Raw genomic sequence first — 18,839 nt, forward strand, 5'->3', positions numbered from 1 at the left:
GTGGATGTAAGCTTAGGCTCAAAGCCAAGTATTGCTCTCAGGTTTCTTATTAGGGATGCGTGTATTGTCATGGTGTTTTACTAGAATACAGAACACAGTTCGAAGGCAGGAGGTAGACCCTCTACCTAAACAAATATTGATTAAACCTTCCCTTTATAAAAATAATTACAGTCTTTGAATTTTGAATAGGGGGTGAGGATCCTGACACAATTACAGACAAGGATCTTACAAATTCTCTTCTATAATGTGGATGTCTTTCTGTAGAGATAGAAATTGTTTAAATAATCATTGCCATGAATATAACTATTTCCAAATACTCACGTTTCTGATTGATATAAGTATGTGAATAGAGCTGGATATAATTTTGAAGCTAATATACAATGACGGAATCACTTAGGTTGGAAGGAACTTCATGTAATCTGTAGTCCAGCCATGTTTTCAAAGCAAGATCAACAGTGAATTCAGATCAAGTTTTCAGGGCTGTATCCCACTGCATCTTGAAAGTCTCCATGGAGAGTGCACAACCTCTTTGGACATCCTGTTCCACTGCGTGACTGTCCTTATAGGGAGAAAGTTTCTACTGATATCCAGTCTGCATCTTTCTTGTTTCAATTTATGTCCACTGTCTGTCATCCTTCTACTGTGCACTGCTTGGCTTCCATGTGGGTAGGATAGTGTGGGGTTGCTATTAGGTGCTCTGAAGCTGTCTCTTGTCTAGTGTGAACAAGCTGAACACCCTTATCCTGTCCTTGCAGGGCCCCTGACCACCTTGTTTGCTTTCCAAGTTTGTGCCAGTTTGTTGATGTTTGGGGCAGTGGGGAAACTGACTGCAGTGCTGAACAGAGAGGAAAAATTACTTTCTTCCTGCCTGTGCTTCCATTCATACAACCAAGGATGCTGCGGGGACCTCTCGCTGCCAGGGTGCACTTCTGGCTTATGCTCAGCTCATTGTCCACTAATGCCTCAAGTCCTTCCCTGCAGAGCTGCTCTGCAGCCAGTCTGTCCTGAGCCTGTATCACTGCGAGAGCCACTTTCTTCCGAGGGGTAGGATTCAGCGTTTGTCCTTGCAGAATCTCATGAGCCTTCTGTCGACCCCTTCTCCCAGCCTCAGCAGACCACTTTGAATGGTGGGCCTATGGCCTATTCCTCCCCCATTTTGTGTCATCTGAAAACTTGAGGAGAGTGCCCTTCATCTCCCACTCCGTGTCACTGGCAGGGATGTTAAACAGGCCAAGTCCCAGGACTTAATCCTGTAACACCCCACTTGATACTGGCCCCCAGGCAGAATACACCAGACTAACCATGACTCTCTAAGCCTGACCCTCCAACCACTTTTTTTCTCCTATCTAGTCTTATATCCATCCAGACTGCAATCTTCCAACTTGAGTATTGTGGGAGACAACATTGAAAAAGTTAGGAGAGTGGGTCTGAATTCAGCATCCTGAGAGGAAGGTGGGGCTGATGCAGCTTAATGCTTCTAGGTCCAATCAGGAGTGAGGCTGAGCCTTTCTCCCCAGTAGACATGTTCACACAGGGCACATCTAAACAGCACATATGTACATATTTACACACAGCCAGCCAAACAGCACAGATGGACACACAGAGCAAGTGGACACAAGCACCAGCATCATGTTCCTACTCTCTCTGAGCAGGACGGGGCTCTCCTAGTGAGACTTCCAAGCACACATATGGGCAGTGTGGATCCCATCAGCAGCTGGGTCCAGACACTGAGTCCGCACAGCAGCTGTCGCTGGACCTCAGTCTCCCCAGCTGCTGGTACCAACATGCAAACTCCGAAGGCTGCAGCCCTGCTGCCATTCCTGTACAGGCTCACTCACCCATGTGCACGTGCATACAGAATTAGGGGTAGCCAGGGTAGAGTATTGTTTGGGCTTCCCCCACTTGCTAGTTTCCCGCCTTTTTGGGTGTGCAAGTCAGCTTTTGTCAGATAATATAACAGGAAGCCTTGCTAAGGTGGAGGTAAATGGCAACCGCTTGATCTCCTGTTATAATTGGGTTAATTAGGTATGATGTACACTTGGTAAATGCTTGCTGATTCTTCCTGATCACCTTCTCCATTCTGCTTCTGGAAATGTTTTCTGAATGGACTTGCTCCACAGTTTTTGTGGGGATCATACTAAGAATGATTTGTAGTTTCCTGGATCATCCTCTTGGCCTGTTTGGCCGTTTTTTAAGATCTCCAAAGGCTTTGCAGCTCACTAAACATCATGATTATTTCATATGAAGTTCTTCATAATTATGAGGTTTTGAGGTTTAAAACAAAAAATTCTGGTGTTCTGCAGTTACTTCAGGACACAATCTTTTTTTCATTAGTATATGTAAAAATTAAGCAACCTCCTGAACTCTCCTATGTTGTATTGTTGCAAGGAACTAGCAGCAGAAGAATGTCATCCTTACGCTGTTTTGTTTCGTTTGGTTTTTTTTTAATCTGAAATTTACAGAAGTGAAAGAGTGTCATTGCTGGGTGATGCCCTTAATAGCCAAAATCAAAGTTTCTTTAATGAATTTTTTGTCTTTTGAATTTCTTAGGTTTAAAGTGCATAGATTGGGAATGGCTCTAATGTGTTTGGAATATTTAGGTGTACAGATCCCTATTCTTGCTAACTGTTGGTTCATCACCAATGTTAAGAATTTTTGTATTTTTCTACAATTTATTTTGAATTAGGATTAATCAAATATTGATTCATCCCATAGTTTAAGACAACTGGAACAAGATGCTGTCGACCTAGAGAAGGAGTATCAACAGGCAAATGTAAAGATCAAAGAATTAAATGTCCAAAAAGCAAGACTTGTTACTGAATTAATGCATGTCGTAAAGGTATGTGGTATGTGTTCCACTACTGTGAAAAGTCCAGTTATTTTAACTTGAGTTATGAACATGTCTACATGTGGGAGGATTCATTTGTCTTTATATACTGATCATTAAAAAAAAAAAAAGCTAAACTGGTGTTCACAATGCCCCATAATTCAGGGTTTGAAGCTACCCTTCACAGAGTCAAAAATATATTGCTTATTTTGAAGCCTCCAGACCATTCCTGAGGCTGACTTGTTTATAAAGAAGCAACCATTTTAATGTTGAAGTTGTTAAACTAGGTTCTGGAGATCACTAAAGGCTGTTATGAAACTTTCAAATTAGAGCCTCCTTCTGTTGTCATCCACTGTTCCAGTTAAGGCACAAGACACTAGAGTCACTGTTCAGTCAGTCATCTTGCATTGTCAGTGAGAGAGGCATGTACCTTAGGTGGTTTTTTTTAACCTTTTTCCATCTCTGCGTGTGACTTAAGTAGTCCACCAAAATCCACGTGTTGGATTCTGTCTCTGAAAAGAATTGAGATGGCTTTGTCTTTTCTCACATTTCACATGTAAGTATATGGCATAGGGAAAGAGAACATGTTTTTGGTATAAAACATTTTGGTTGCAAGTGATATGTATATGCCTGCAAATTAAAAGTACTTGGGGACCATATATGTTGAAGAGCTTGGGGCACTAAGAAGTCATCTTCCTTTTCCATTGAATTTGACAGCAGTGTTGGAGCTGAACACAGTATGAGATTTTATGCTATGACTGAAAAATGGATAGTTTCTAAAGCCTGATAGTGATCGTATCAGTTTTGAGTCTCTTGTGGAAAAAAAAAATTTATGTATTCTGTTTTTCTATGTAGAAATACATATCACTGAACATTCTCAAAGCAGATTTGGTCCTTCAGAGTGCTACAGTGGCTGCTGAGAAGAACAGACTAGAATCAGAGTATAAAGCAGCAGGTGAACAGCTAAGAGCTGCAGAGGTAACCATTGTTATGAATACTGGGATATCTACTATGAAAACATCTTCTGTGGAAGCCTTTATGGTGTAGAAAAGGATGCTTCTGTGTCTTTTTTCAGAAATGTGTATTAGTACTGCTAAACATTTAGCCTCGATGACTTCAGCCTCTTCATTTAAAACTGAATAGGAGCTTTGCCTTCCTCGATTAAGACAGCTAAGCTTCTGTGGAAATGTGATGAAGAGTCATCCTGTCTTGGATCTTTTTATTATAATGCATAGCGTGAGTAAAAAGGCTAGCTGTTATTTGGAAGTTTTCTTTTTCTTCCAAGACTGTCTTGGATAAGTAGCTCCAACCCACATGGGAGATGCATGCTCAAGAGGAACCAGAAAGTACTGTATCAGAGTAAAGCAGAGCTGTTTTACCTTTCTGTCACAGCTTTTTCTCATACTGTAATGAAATGCCTTTTTGGAGGACAGAAGGGAGGATAAATGGTCCTTAGGAAGCTATGCTCTGTTCAGGTAAAAATATAGTCTCTGAGGAATTAGTTCCACAGACAAGTGTTCTTTTCTGAGGTCAGAGGATGCTGTGGTCTCTCATGGATTGAGTCATAGGGGTCAATTTTTGTATTTGTGTAGTAGTACAATCTTTCAGTGTACTGGGAGAAAAAAAACTTGTTGAAGTACAGAATGGTAAGTTTTTTCTTTATCTCGTAAGAGTCAGGTTAACTCTAACATACTGCTAATTCAATTCCATCCACAAAAAAAAAATTGCTGTTGAATTGGAAAGCACCTATAAAGTTGAGTGACAGTCATTTTGAGTGGATATGCCCTTCCAGAACGAATGACCTTGGCATGTATTTAGAAGATAACTTGAGGTTATAGATATTATCACTTGCAGGAAAACTGGGAAGAGGAGGACTTCCTAAGAGGAGCAAAAAGTAACTTGAAGACAGACAAGTCCAGCATGTTACTCAGAACATCACTGTTACATCAGTTCTCTCACATGATGCAGTTGTTATTCAGACTTTATCAAAATTCAGTGCCAATAGCTTCATTGCTGAACCTCATAAAGGAGTAAGAATGTATTACAAAGCCATGAACCTCATGTGAGTAGTGCTTATTGTCACTGGGAAATTTATTTAATGTTTTTAGTTCTGTCTGTCCCCATCTTCATCGTTTACAGAGTAGCTTGGGCTGGTGCATAGGTAGATGTCTGGTCAGATCAGCAGACAGGACTTCTAAGGTTTATCCAAGAATTATCAGAACATTTACAAAAGCTGCCTTCTTCCTTAGTGAAGAGGTGTTTGAGTCAGCTTGTTAGCCCAAAAAGCGGGCTCATTTGCCTGGTGTTCAAAATGCCAAACTACACACAGAGCAGAGGTATTTTATTTAATTCATTTTTGTGTAAATATTGGTGCTAGGTGGTAACCCACAAAGCTAGCACCCTGCACCAAGAAACTACAAGGCATGTATGCAGTTAAATATGTCAATCACAGCTAATATTCACACACCTCAGCTAATAATAGGTTAATTTGTTTTTTGCTTGGATGTAAAAGTACAGCTCACTTTTAATTTACCACACATGCTCATAGGTTAAGGGACTTATTAGAGGCAGCGCAGTTCCTGGCCTATGGGCCTGATTTTTAGTATTATAAGGAGGATACTTCCCCTGCTGGGCACTTTGTACATCCCAATGACTTGTTCTCCTTGACTACACTTTATCACCCCATTATCAGTGGCTTCTGAGTCCCGATGTTTGCTTTGATCAGTCTCTCAGCTCTCCTCAAAGATACAGTTGTAAAACAAGTGCTTCTCTATCTCTGTTTCTGTCTCTGGCCCTCAACTTCTGTTTTGCCAGGCTCGCGTAGTACATTGTTATGTCTTTAGTGAACAGTTCCAAAAATTCTGTTTTCTTAGGGATATCAAGCTGAGGTCCCACTAGTCATCGTTACTGGGTTACATTCAACCATATAAGTAGAGGAAATCATATCAGAGCTTGTATTTTGGATGGTTGGTTCTAGAAACTTTAAAACAGAAAAAAACCCTAAAAGCTGTAATCCCAGTGATTAGAATTTCAAGAAGTCTAACTGCCCTGCCGGAAGACTCTTCTGAGTATTGAAGTGCATCTTAGGTTTTCACATACATGCAAGTCCAAAGCCACATTTCCCCCTTTACTTAGAGTTGAGTCTTTGAATTAAGTCTTTAGTCCCTTTTTTTAGAAGTTCTTTTTCCTGTATTGCCCTGTGAATGATGTATGTTGTAGACTCTGTGGTTTATTTCTTATTTTCTGCCTTAAGAGGTGCACTTTCATGGGGAAAACAGAATATTTCTTAGCTTAATCTCAAATTAAATGTTATTTTAAATAGTATGTATAAATTGGCCCTTCCCTCCAACTTCTTAGTGGCTTTGGCTGCAATTAATTTTTTTTTCTACAGCAGTACTGTGTCAAGGTAGTCTTGCTCCAAAGCTGCCCATGAGGATGCCATTGCAACACTTCAAGGAAGTCTTGCAAACAAAAGTTGTGTAGTGAACTAAATTGGAGCCTAAACATTATAATGATGGGCCCATTAATTCTCTACTTGATCATCAGACATTTTTGTAGGTCATGTGCTGATCATGATGCATTAATTGAAATTGCAGTAGTGGGTATCAGCCAAAGAAGCCGCAAAGCTTTGTTAATACTTAGCGCTCAATCGTGGTGTTTCTCTCCCAAGCAGTCTTGAGTCTTTATGATACCTGAGTAAATACCTGATTAAGATTTGAAGCAAACACAAACCCCACTTACTACATCTAAGAGAAGTTTGCATATGTTCCTTTTGTGAGGTCTTGGCACTGGGATACTGTGGAGAGAGCAGCATGTTTGTTGCTTTATGGTAGGTTTATTTTTTTAACCGCTTAAGTGGAAAGGCCAAAAAAGTCTATGTTTTTAAACAAGTCAAGTTAGCAGCAACAGATTTCTCAGGTTTGTATTTTGTCATTGCAGTTCAAGTGGGAACCATAGTGTTATTTTAACAGCTCCTTGTATTTCATTTATTTAATTAGCCTAAGAAGCCAATCTTGTGTGTGACCCATACTGAATGTTAGAGAGGATTGTTAGCCCCATCTGCTCATAGGATAATTGGCACAGTTGCCTGCATGTTTATGGTGGTTGGTTGAAAGAGTCTTGCTAATTGTCTTGCTTTGATAGCTTGTTAGTTTTCAGGTTCATTTGGTGTAAATTTGTTTAAATAATTGGTATTAATACTCGAAGTACATCACAGCATTTGCTCCTTAAGACAAGTTTTAAGAAAATGCAGATTCTTTTTTTCTGTGTATAAATTTCCAAACTTCAAATAATTCAAAGCTGTGACCCAGCATGCATTCAAACACAAATTCATGAGAAAACATTGGCTACTGGTAACTATATTTTCTTTAACCAGCTTCTTACTTTGCACAAAACTAGTTGCAGTACTGATGAGCACAACAGGTACAAATGGCTTGTGTATGCAGAATATAATTGGTTTCTGCTGCTTGGTAGATGCCTTTCAGGAAGCTGTAGTCGCAGCCCTGTACTGGTAGAGAACTTTCCTGAAGTACCTAGATAAAGCTTTTCTCAAGTTGGGTCTTGTGCTGCTGGCTGGAACAGACATAAAGCTCTGGCTAGGCTATGATTTTTTTCATGGTAGCATCTCTGTTCAAAACAGTAATTCTTTCTACTTAGGGTTACTTTTTATCTGGATGGTTTCATTGAGGCACCTTCAGAAAATAAACAGGAACCTTAACATTGCCATGCACTTTTGAATGTATAGGAGGGAGAAGGAATCAAAACTTGTATATTTTTTTATTTATTTATATTTCTCTTTGATTTGGCAGGTGGTCATAACAATCAACTGGCAAAGCTGAATGAAAATTGAGATTTGCCATGTTGTTGAACTATCAGTGCATTTATTCTAGTACATGCTTCATAACCACATCAAATGTCTATTGCTCCCCAGTCTTTCTGTTGAATGCAGAGGTTTTTGTCTGCCCAAACATGTATTTTCCTTTTCCCACCCTGAAGAATTTTACTGGTCCTGACTTGGGTCAGGCATATTTAATGCTGAATCTGTTTCAGATTTTTAGTGCCTAGAGATTAGCTTGAAATCTTGTTTCATGCAGCCCTGCCGGGTTTCAAGTGGGAGCTTTATGTGCAACTCAGAGTTGAGATTTCCCACTTCAGATGATTGAGAATTGACTTTGGCTCTGGAAATGGTCAAACACATAAGTATAAAATTGGTATTTCTTGTATAAAAAAAGTATGGGTGTGTTGCCTTTCACTGGATCCTTTGCCTTCATTATCATGAGGTCGAACACATTTCAGATGAAGCCAGTTGGCGTTTAAATTTATGGGATCCAAAATAACAGTCCAGTTCTAAATTAAAACTTTCTAAAATGTTCCTAAAAATTGTTCATTGAATGTATTACAGGGCATATGCAGCTTTGTAGTAGAACATAGTGTTGTGGTGTACAGTTTTATTTGTGCTAATTCAGAATGACATAAGATCTTGGCTGTAACCAAAAGGAGGGCCATCCTCCACTTACTGCTGTTTTATCTGTATAGCTCTAATGCCAGTCCTTCTTACCCCCATGTGACACTTCCCTCCTTCTGTACAGTAGACTTTATGAAGGGGGGGAGGAGGGGGCAGAACTGAAAAAGGGCCCCTTTTCTGTGGTGGTGGTGTTGTTTTTATTTGTTTTGTCTTCTGGTCGTGGTTGGTTGGTTGGTTTTTACCTTTCTGAAAACACCAACACGTAGAAGAAAAATCTTTATGATGTGTTTGTGAGGATTCTGAAATGCTTACCTCTAATGCAAAATCTGTTTCCTAGCGCTTGGAAGGAAAAACAGGGGGGTTGAGTTGACATGTGCTGTAGAGAACAGCAGCCCTAATTCCTGCGTGAGTGTGAAATTTCCATTGACTATCACTCATGATTGTATCTGTTACTACTGCTTCTGTTGTATTTAGTAAATAAAAGATTAAATTGCTGGAAGGTAATGTGAGTTACTGCCAGAGTCTGTGTCCTGTGGTTTAAAAATGTGGAATAAACGTTTATCTAACTGTATATAATTTCTAAATGAACACTTTCTGAAATCTGTTTGCCACTGGAGGGCTCCCATATTTTAACTGAAGTACACAACAATTAAAAATTTGGAAGAGAAAGCGCTCCCAAGTGTAGGAACATAACTAAACTTTCCCAACTGTCAGAAGAAAGTTCTGAAGAAAAATACTGCGCAGATGAATTTTGAATTAGAATTTGTGCCTCTGAAAAAAAGTGAAAACAGTGTATTCCCATGGTGTAACTGTCTGTTAAAAAGATGGATTATATGTGTAATCACTAAGTAAATGTATAACAGTATCTTGGTACTCCTTTTCACTTCTGAGTGGTTGGCACCTCCCAGCTATCTGCAGTTAGGTGCTCACCTGAGCTGGGAGACAGCAGCAAGCAGTTACTCCCATCTCAGCATTTGGAAGCAGCAGTCCTGCAGTAGGGACTGCATGTATTAAGATAAGTGAGGAGTGAGATTTCTGGGAGCAGAGGGGAAGAGATACTTCAGGCTCTCCAAGTTTTTTGCCTGAGTGACCTTTTTGCTTATTGGAGGTGATCTTTAGTTTAGTGTTTCATGAGGTATCATTTTTTTTATATTGTGTTGTGGTTACAGTGCATTATAAAAGTAATTGGGCTGGGTTGGCCACTTACCTGTAGTAAGTTCCGAAGAGTTCAGCCTTGATACCACTGGTCAAATAGTCAAAGCCAAAAGCTATACCTGCTTTTCACTTATTTTTCAGCACTAGTTTAAAAATCAGTTGTGTTTCTGTTTGCTGCCTGTGTTACAGAGGTAGAATATGAAACAGCAAAGGAAGTACTTCTGATTGTGTAATTATGGTGTTTACCCTGTAAAATTTCAGCTAAAATACCAGTGTACATCATGTCCACCATGTTCTCCCAAGCAGATAAATATAGTTAAATGAGAGCGAATAAAAAATAAAACTCACAGGAGCTGTGTTTTGGCTTATAGGGAATTTCCTGTAAAACAGTCTATTTTGAGACATACATTGAATCTACTTGTCCACTTGTCTAGTTGAGAGAAAATAAATTTAGCTGTATTACAAGAACATGCTTTTGATCAGTTTACCTTGGCATCTGTTGACTTTGAGCAGAGAGGCAGAATGAGTTCTCTGTGTTGAAACAAAGATTTTCAATCTTTAAGCAGTCTGATTTCACCTACATTCTCTGATTCGGATGTTGTTTGTTGCTAGTGTGCTAGTGTCACCTCTGGAAGTTGATAATAAAGTGTAAAAAAAAAAATGTGTATTTTAATATGTTTAATATCTTTTCTAACAGCAACAAGTTCATGACCTGGAAGATAGGAAGCAAGTTCTTGCAGAGAACTGCAAGGAATTGCTGAAAAGAGCTCAACAGGTCTGCAAACTGAGTCCGAATCAACATCTTCCAAAAGAATTTCAAACTGTATGTGCAAAAGCAAATCTCCATGTCTCTTAAATCTGTGTGATGTACACCATTATAACTTCTCCAGCAAAGTGTGTTATATATTTTATATTAGAAGGCTACCAGTAAAGGATCACATGTACTTCTGTTAGTGTTAATTTGTATATCATCACTTACCCTTTTAAAGCACCTTTAAATTGTGCTGGGATATCGTCTGGCTATCATTTTGTTCTGTGCACAGAGGAGAGAAAAATTGATCTGCAATTTCAATTAAGATCCATAATCTTGTGCTCACAGAAATAATTAGAGGCCATATTTTTCTAGTTTCTTTCTCTAAGGAAGCAATACAAAAGAACAGAAATCTGGGCCTGCCTACTTACCTGGAGGTCTTCCCAGCCTCTGGAGGTATTTGCATGACTAACTAACATAGCCCCAGCTTATGCCAAGTCTGTGAGCACCTGTACCTACACACGGTAGGCAACTGAGGAGCAATTAATTGTGTCTCTTTGTTACGTAGTAGCACCTCTGGCCTTCTTTCTCTGCCCAGAATAGTTTGCAAAGGGAATCTTGCTGTGTTAAATTTTTAATATGCTGAGTAAAAGAGTATTTTGTGGCTTTGTTTTCTTTTTAGGAAATTTGAATCCTTCATTAGCATTGCTGTGTAACACATGCATCGTTTCTCTTGTAGGCTTTTCAGGCTCTTCCGACCACACTGGAGGAAATTGATGCTTTTCTGAATGAAGAGAAAACCAGAGCCTCCTGTTTCACAGGCCTGACTGCTTCGGTATGTTCACTGTTTTCCCTCCACCCTTCCTCCCCTTCCACCCATATTGTACTTGCTTCCCACTCTGTGCTATATCTCTTGGTATAATAAGCTAGACAGCAGGAACAATGTGCTGTAAATGCCAGATTCTTCATCTATTAGAATTTTAAGTAGGTTCTTCCAAAAGAACAGTGTGTTCTGTGCCTCTTAAAAAAAAAAAAAAAGAAAAAGTTGCAGTAACCTGAAATAAGCAACGCTTTTGAGTTTCTTTGCTTTAAAGCTAGAAATACATCTTGTTCAGTCTGCAGTGCAATAGTCTATATAATTGTGTTTGAAGAGAATCAGTGCAGTGTGATATTTTTACAGTCAAGGCTTGAATTGGCAAACATTTTGTTGACTGTTTTTTTTTTATTCTGGCAGGTTGTTGAAGAATACGATAAGCAGACACAAGAAATACAGCAGTTGACGAAATATCTAGAGGAAAAGAAGAAAGAATTGGATAACTATAAGCAAAAGATTTCACAGGTAATAGTTGAAGTTTACTTCTGTATCAGTATGTCTTTATTAGAATAGAACGTATGTACAGAAGTGAAGTGTAACATTCCAAGTTGTCTTTGAGTGTAAATGGAGATGTTAGCTTCTGTAATTAGAGGATTTTTTTAATTTAAATGCTATCTCAAAAGGAAAATTCAGTTATTTAAAATGGTTTTACATGGATATGTCTACTTCTAGGTCAAAGAAAAGTGGCTAAACCCCTTGAAAAAGCTGATTGAGAAAATTAATGAGAGGTTCAGTAACTTCTTTAGTTCTATGCAGTGTGTTGGTGAAGTGGATCTTCATGTGGAAAATGAGGTAGAGTTTATTTTTCATATGGAAGAATAACATATTTTCATGCATCGTCTTTTGCTTGTGTATTGCTAGAGAAAAAATAACACATCATTTGGATTGTAGAAAAGATGTTATTTTAAAGCAAGTAACGAACTTTTACTGATGAACACACTTATTTTTCTGTGCTAGAACTGACTTACCAGTCTGATTAAAGGAAAAGGAGGTTTTTGTCCAGGTACTTAGGACTTCAACTCACTAACTTTTGGAAGATTCTTGCAACTAGAAGTATTGTATTTACTTTATTTGTAATTCAAATTTTTTTAAGTTAGCGATTTAATTCTACATTTTCAGCTAATTTGTGCTATTCTATTATAATTTAGTGGCCAATCTGCTATAATTAGTGTATTGGTTTGGTTCTGCATGTAGTTTCTACTCAAGTCTGCTGGCATTTTTTCCACTTTGGAAGTAGACTTGGAGTTGCTGGAGCATGTCCGAAGAAGGGCAACGAAGCTGGTGAAGGGTCTACAGAGCAAGTCGTATAAGGAGAGGTTGAGGGAACTGGGGTTGTTCAGCCTGGAGAAGAGGAGGCTGAGGGGAGACCTTATCGCTCTCTACAACTACCTGAAAGGAGGTTGTAGTGAGGTGGGTGTTGGTCTCTTCTCCCAGGTAACAAGTGGTCAGATGAGAGGAAACATCCTCAAGTTGCATCAGGGGAGGTTTAGACTGTATATTAGGAAAAATTTCTTTACTGAAAGAGTTGTCAAGCATTGGAACAGGCTGCCCAGAGATGTGGTGGAGTCACTGTCCCTGGAGGCGTTCAAAGAACTTATAGACATGGCACTATAGGGTATGGTTTAGGAGTCATGGTGGTGTTGGGTTGAGGGTTGGACTTGATGATCCTAGAGGTCTTTTCCAACCTTAATGATACTATGATTCTATTTGGCCCAGCCTGTTACGTACTTAGTAACATCTATAGGCAGGTTTTACCTCTGATGAAGAGTTTAAAGCATCGGTAGTACCTTGGGGAGAAATATTCAGTTCAGTCAGCTGAAGAGAAGTTGGGTATTTTGTTTCGAAATTATCTCTGTAATGATGATTTTAAGACTGTAATATGTAATGCATAGACTCCACAATAGTGAAAGCTGACACTTAAACATTTTTTTGCTGTTGTAAATTACTTGAGCAGCTTTTCTTAGAATATTTGAAGTGGTATTTATTACTGGGGACAGAATAGTGACTGACAAGGCTCTTCACGTGAACTGCATTAAAATGTTTACATTGACACTAGTGTTATGAAACAGTAGGACGTTAAAACATGGACTTCTTAATTTTTTTGAGAGCTACCTGTAGAGTCAGATCTATATTACACAAATACTCATTTTTATCTAAAAGTAAGTTGGGAGAAAACAAACAGAAAAACAGTAAAGCAATTTAAAAGCAAAGGGAGTTTTGACTGTTTTTGAATCTCTTCTTTGTAAGGTCTTGCTTCTCTCTTGCAAAGACATCACAAATAGTTTAAGAGGCTACCTAGTGGTATTGTACCAATGACTAAAACTTTTTCATCAAGGGGACCAATGCTTATAATAGAGAAAGGTGGATAATCTGTTCTAGAGCTTGGATTTGTTACCCTCCTTCTCTGCAGAGGAATCTTTTGCCCTGACCTGTAAATACCAAAAGAGAGACACCTAGAGGCAGAATTATCTTTGTTAGAAAATTCCTGTGACACTGAAGTTCAAGCCTCTCTTAGCCTGCCCGGCAGGAACCTTGAGATCTGATGATGTCCTTGGTTATAGTCTCTAGGTGCGAAACACTTCACTAGGTTCTTCCTAGTGAACCCCAGTGAACATTCTGACTTTCCTTGGTAGCACTTGGTAACCAGAATTCAGAGTGCTAGTGGTGATAACGCTCACCTTTCTCGATTCCTGACGGGGAGTTTTGAGCATCATTCTTGACAGGTCCTGGAAAATGTCAGTTATATGAACTCGCATTCCCAGTAGTCTGGCAACAGAGGCCTGACTTCTGATGCCACTGCAGCTGTACTGAAGGGTGGATCTTTTTTACTGGAGGTTTTGCCAGCCTGTACCTTATAAACTTTCCAAGTCTAGTTTCAGTCTGTGCCAGTAAATCTGAAAGTACAACAGGCCTAGAGGCCTTAGGTCCTGTGTTTAATTTCTCCTTACATGAAGTTAACAACTTCAAGTCCCATGTGTTCTTGATGTCCTACAGCCTGGTCCCTTTCCAAAGAGTACAGCAAAAGCTTTGCAAGTATCTGTTAGAGAAAAAACAAGACCTGAATAGTGAATTTAAGGATGTTTTTTCACTCCACTATACTAAGTGTTCCTGGTCATAAGCAAGCCAGAGTGTGGATCTGCTGAGATTCGTCCTGAGAATCAAGTACCAAATCCTATTAAAATCGAGAAAGTTCATCTAAGCTACGGTGCTGTCATCTTCACTGATGAGGAGAATGTCTTATTAGCTCCCCTTAGCAAAATAGCACCTCCAGAAAGATCAGTGCAGCATTGTTCATTTGTTTTGAAATCATGTCCCATAATTTTCATTCTTAGCCTCCTTATTATCAGTCATATCTATCAAACTACAGTCTGCAAATCCAAGAAGCTAATTATTCTTCTGATAAGATGCATTAATGCCAAAGAAGATATTTCTTCCGTAGTGGGAGAGAATGAAATGGTAACCAAAATCAGCTTGCAAATAGTTGTAGTTGCATTACGCATTGCTTTGTTCCAGTGTGTTTGTCATGATCATATAGCACTCCTTACCAAGGCAGGTCTTCATTTTGTCTTTCGAAGTGCCAACCTGTTGCTGACGGGGAAAACACTGAAGGTGAGAAAGGTGACCCATCTTCAAAATTGGAAAAAATTGGCACTTAGCAAACATGAGTTTATAACTATGTCAGGTCACCTTTGTTCTCTCCTGAAGTGTGTAGGCATTTGCCTCACCCTCAGGTATTCACAGTTCCTGTTTCTGTAATACTGGTACTCCAGAAACACCACAGGTTTGTAGTACATGAAAGTAAATACCAGTATAAGACCTTACACATTGCAGTCCTGACAATGTTTGTCTGCCTGAGGTGTAGTAAAACACCAGGAACATCAAAAGACGGCTTTTTCTGACCTAACAGATCAGCTGATCTGAGAGGATTTGGTAGAACCTTTGCAATGTTTGATGCTATCCAGTATGTACGTTAGTTGTCCAAAAGCAAGACCTGAAGGTAGCAAAGCAGCTGAAAATTGTTCCTACAGACCTGAAGTTCCTTAAGGCAGTTTTAAGTCTTTAAGATGGTATGGCTTATTTACTTCATGGTGGCTTTTAGACCTTGTGCTCATAAAAGCCAGCCCTACAATGGCACTCTGTTCTGCCAGGTCACCCAGATTCATACACCTTTTTATGACTGTGGTATGTGGCAATCTGAATCAAATTGTTGTGTGCCAGCTTGTATGGGATGGGCTCCTCATTGTCTCTTTGACACAGCTGTCCTTTCTAAATGTAGAAGTATCTTGTGAGTGACCATCAGGAATCACCTCCACTCTTTTCATCTATTCTAAGTATTAGAGTTGTGTTATCAGAAGAATGTGAGTCAGCAACCTCCAAGTGCAGGATTTATGCTTCCACAGTGAATACGGATAGACGTCTTGGAACTCATATTCCTGAAAGCTTTGAATCTTCCCTGTAGCTCTCATTAAGTTGATAGGTGCCTGTAAAGATTGTGTCTTATGTAGACCAAATGGTAAGCAGTCAGTATGGACTTTCAGCACTGAGGATTCTGTTCCCATTCCTGCATTAAGCTTACTTGACCTTCAGAATTATTAGCAAGTACTCCAAAGATTTCATTTTTCCTTGAATAATGAATGTATTTCCTTGCATGGACCTTCTTTTGAACCACATCTGTTATCCCCACACCTGTGCCTCATTGACTCAGACTGCTGACAAGTGTGTGTGGTTTTCCTGACTATGAAAGGGAAATTGCTGTCATGGTGGATTTTAAGGGCTTTGTATTTCAGTCTTCTAGTGGAGGAAAAGGGAAGGATTTAATGAGACTGCTTGCACTTGAAGAAGTTCAGATGGGACCTTAATCTACATGCACACACACCCCATCACCCCACTGTTGAAGCTGATAGCAGCATGTACCCTAATGCATTTTTTCTGATAAATGGAATTTATAGGGGCATTGTTTTCTTCTTTTTCTAGCCAAGAATTTTTTTTCTTGTCTGCGTTCTTTATATGTATGAAGTCTTTCTTACCAGGGATTCAGAAGTTTAAAAATTGTTGTCAGGGGTGGGAGTGATATTGAAAATTCTCTAACGAGAATAGATCAGAGTTAGGAAAAATACATGAAACATAATATATTAAGTTGAACCGAGTGGTTTGTAGACCCCTGTAGAACACTTGACATAAATTTCCTTTAATTTGCATGTCATTAACAAATAAGCTGTAGTACAGAAAAACTGAGTTTAACAGGTACTGGCTTTTATAGGAGGAGTATGACAAGTATGGGATTCGCATTAGAGTCAAATTCCACAGTAGCACGGCACTTCATGAATTGACTCCATATCATCAGAGTGGAGGTGAGAAAAGTGTTTCCACTATGTTGTACCTGATGTCTCTACAGGAACTCAACAGATGTCCTTTCAGAGTTGTAGATGAAATAAATCAGGTGAGGATCAATGGTGCATCTCTTACTATACGGATGCTTATGATGTAGTGGAGAGGACAGACTTTTTTTTTCTTTTAGGGAATGGATCCAGTGAATGAGAGAAGAGTTTTTGACATGGTTGTGAAAACTGCTTGTAAAGAAAGCACATCTCAGTACTTCCTTATTACACCAAAGGTGCGTGGCAGAAAATGAAATTGAAAGTTGAATATGTAAGAGAGTTGAGTTTTTTGTGTCATAATATCCCTGTAAATACTGTATAACTTATCTCTGTTTTACCAAAGAACTTAATAGTAAAGGGTAACTGTGAGAGACTTTGTCCATTTTAAGGACAGCCGTGGCAGGAATTCAAACAACTTACACTAAGCCTCACCTCATCATAAACTCATTCTGGAATGTTGGTCTCTGTGGAAGTATCCCAAATTAATCACCAGGAGATAGGGGTACCATGTAACAAGGCTGTCAAATGTAATGCCTCTAGTTCACACAGAATTGGGATCGCAGCAGAGACCTACTTCCAAACAAGTCAGGTAATGATATTGAAACAGGCTTGTGCAGGAGAACTAGAGGAGCCCCACATTAATGGAGGAAAACTATTCAAGTAATAATCTGAGATTTATAAGATCGGAAAAAGTCAGTGCTATGCTCCAAGGGGAATGGCTTGAAGAGGTCTTTTCAGTCAAGATAGGCCACTGCTTAATTGTGTTCTTCTGTTAAGGTAAAAAAAAAGAAAAAAAGTGGTAATTGACTTACCAGGTGATGTGATGCTGTGGCTTGAAAGGATTAGTAAGTAGGATGGCTGTTCACCTGCACCTTTAAAAGAGGCTAATGTTGTGTACAGCTTGATCCAAGACAGATTGAACCAGTAAAGATTGATTGTACAACAAGGAGGCAAGTGTTCAGTAATGGCCTGTATGCTTTTTTTATTAAGGTATCAGTTCTCCTGCATCTTGTACTTCACTATATTTTAGAAAATCTGGCTGGTATGTGCTATTCTTTTCTGTAAGTAGCAGTTGAAGGACCTGAGAAAAGCCACCTTCAGCATTTACCTGACTGAAAGTAGGAGGAAGGTGATGTTTGTTCCTTCTGATCTTGCAATGTACTTACCTCCACACAGTTTGATCATTTCCTGCCCACGTTACTTCTGTCTAGTTCTGTGTGTTATCTGTCCACTTTTGTCTTATTGCAGTTTCTATCTTTATTGGATCTGCTTTTCTGTGCTCTGTCCTTCTTTGAGAAATAAAAGAGCGGGTCAGATGTTGAAAGCACAGAGATAGCTCTACTAACTACAATGCCTCGCACATACAAGAAACTGTAGAAAATTACTGTCTAGGGTTCAGAATCTTTTTCAAAAGTTGTGCTCATTGTCAGATGACTAAGAATAGAGAAGAGGGAAAATTGAGTGTACAGAGCTTAACCAGAAAGATCAGAGTAAAAATGAGAAAGCAGAAGTAAGAAATTTCTGAGTCTTTAAAAAAAAAAAAGCCCATTTAACATTATGGTAAGAGGAGGGTCAAGGAATGTGTTGCATCACTATTCAGCAGCTAGTTTGACTTCACGTTTTGTGTTTTTCACCAGCTCCTGCAGAATCTCAATTACAGTGACAAGATGACGGTGTTGTTTGTCTACAATGGACCTTTTATGTTGGATGCAAACAGATGGAACTTAAAGTCTTTCTGTAGGCGACGACGACGACTTGGAAGGATGGATGAACAGTGATACGAGTATACATATAGATATATATAAAATATATATATAATGTTTTTGTAGAACTTTTTGGAACATCTGGCTTTCAAGCCTTCAGAAATTGTGAAAGATGAGAACCTGCAAAGAATTGATAATCAGGAACTTTGATTCTTAAAACTTGTGTAAAAGTATAACAGGTTTGAAGTGCATGATTTTTTTTTTTAATCTTTCATAGTGGCCTCTTTCTCCAAATAACCTACTTTTTCATAATAGTAGTTTTGAATAGAAAGGAAGTTTCTTGTATTTTGCTATTTTATCAGTAAGGTACATCAGAAGTACAGTTAATTTTTCTAGGTTATACTGGACTAGTTCTGTCTGGGTTTTGTTTTGGTTTGTTTTGGGTTTTTTTCCCAAAACTTTGAATTTGCTTTTGGTAAATACTGTACCCCTAACACAGTTAAGGATGTTCTCCAAACTTTTCCTATTGAAACGGAAACTTATTGAATGAATGAAGATGATGTGTAGGAAGGGAATGGCTTTTAAGTAGCCAGGCATTGTTTTTTCTTTTATGAAAATATAACTGAAGTTAATATAAAGAATATACTATTGTTAGAGTAATATACTTCATTATAGTAATTTATAATT

The 18,839-nt window shown here is 38.8% G+C and overlaps 1 protein-coding gene across 4 annotated transcripts in view; it reads left to right on the forward strand.

The window, feature by feature from the left end:
- Positions 1 to 18,839, forward strand: part of SMC5 (structural maintenance of chromosomes 5) — a 53,794-nt gene that overhangs the window by 26,201 nt on the left and 8,754 nt on the right. For 2 of the 4 annotated variants that reach the window (XM_075078356.1, XM_075078357.1), the window contains exons 17-25: positions 2,716 to 2,839; positions 3,683 to 3,805; positions 10,144 to 10,269; positions 10,937 to 11,032; positions 11,432 to 11,536; positions 11,744 to 11,863; positions 16,332 to 16,511; positions 16,590 to 16,685; positions 18,087 to 18,349. In XM_075078356.1, the coding sequence (XP_074934457.1) occupies positions 2,716 to 2,839; positions 3,683 to 3,805; positions 10,144 to 10,269; positions 10,937 to 11,032; positions 11,432 to 11,536; positions 11,744 to 11,863; positions 16,332 to 16,511; positions 16,590 to 16,685; positions 18,087 to 18,227 (1,111 nt within the window). In that variant the 3' untranslated portion in view covers positions 18,228 to 18,349. Of the gene's footprint in view, positions 1 to 2,715; positions 2,840 to 3,682; positions 3,806 to 10,143; positions 10,270 to 10,936; positions 11,033 to 11,431; positions 11,537 to 11,743; positions 11,864 to 16,331; positions 16,512 to 16,589; positions 16,686 to 18,086; positions 18,350 to 18,839 lie in introns of those variants that run through there. The other 2 variants (XM_075078355.1, XM_075078354.1) reach the window with 2 other exon arrangements.

This window comes from Phalacrocorax aristotelis, chromosome Z, assembly GCF_949628215.1.
Source record: "Phalacrocorax aristotelis chromosome Z, bGulAri2.1, whole genome shotgun sequence".
NCBI lineage: Eukaryota > Metazoa > Chordata > Aves > Suliformes > Phalacrocoracidae > Phalacrocorax > Phalacrocorax aristotelis.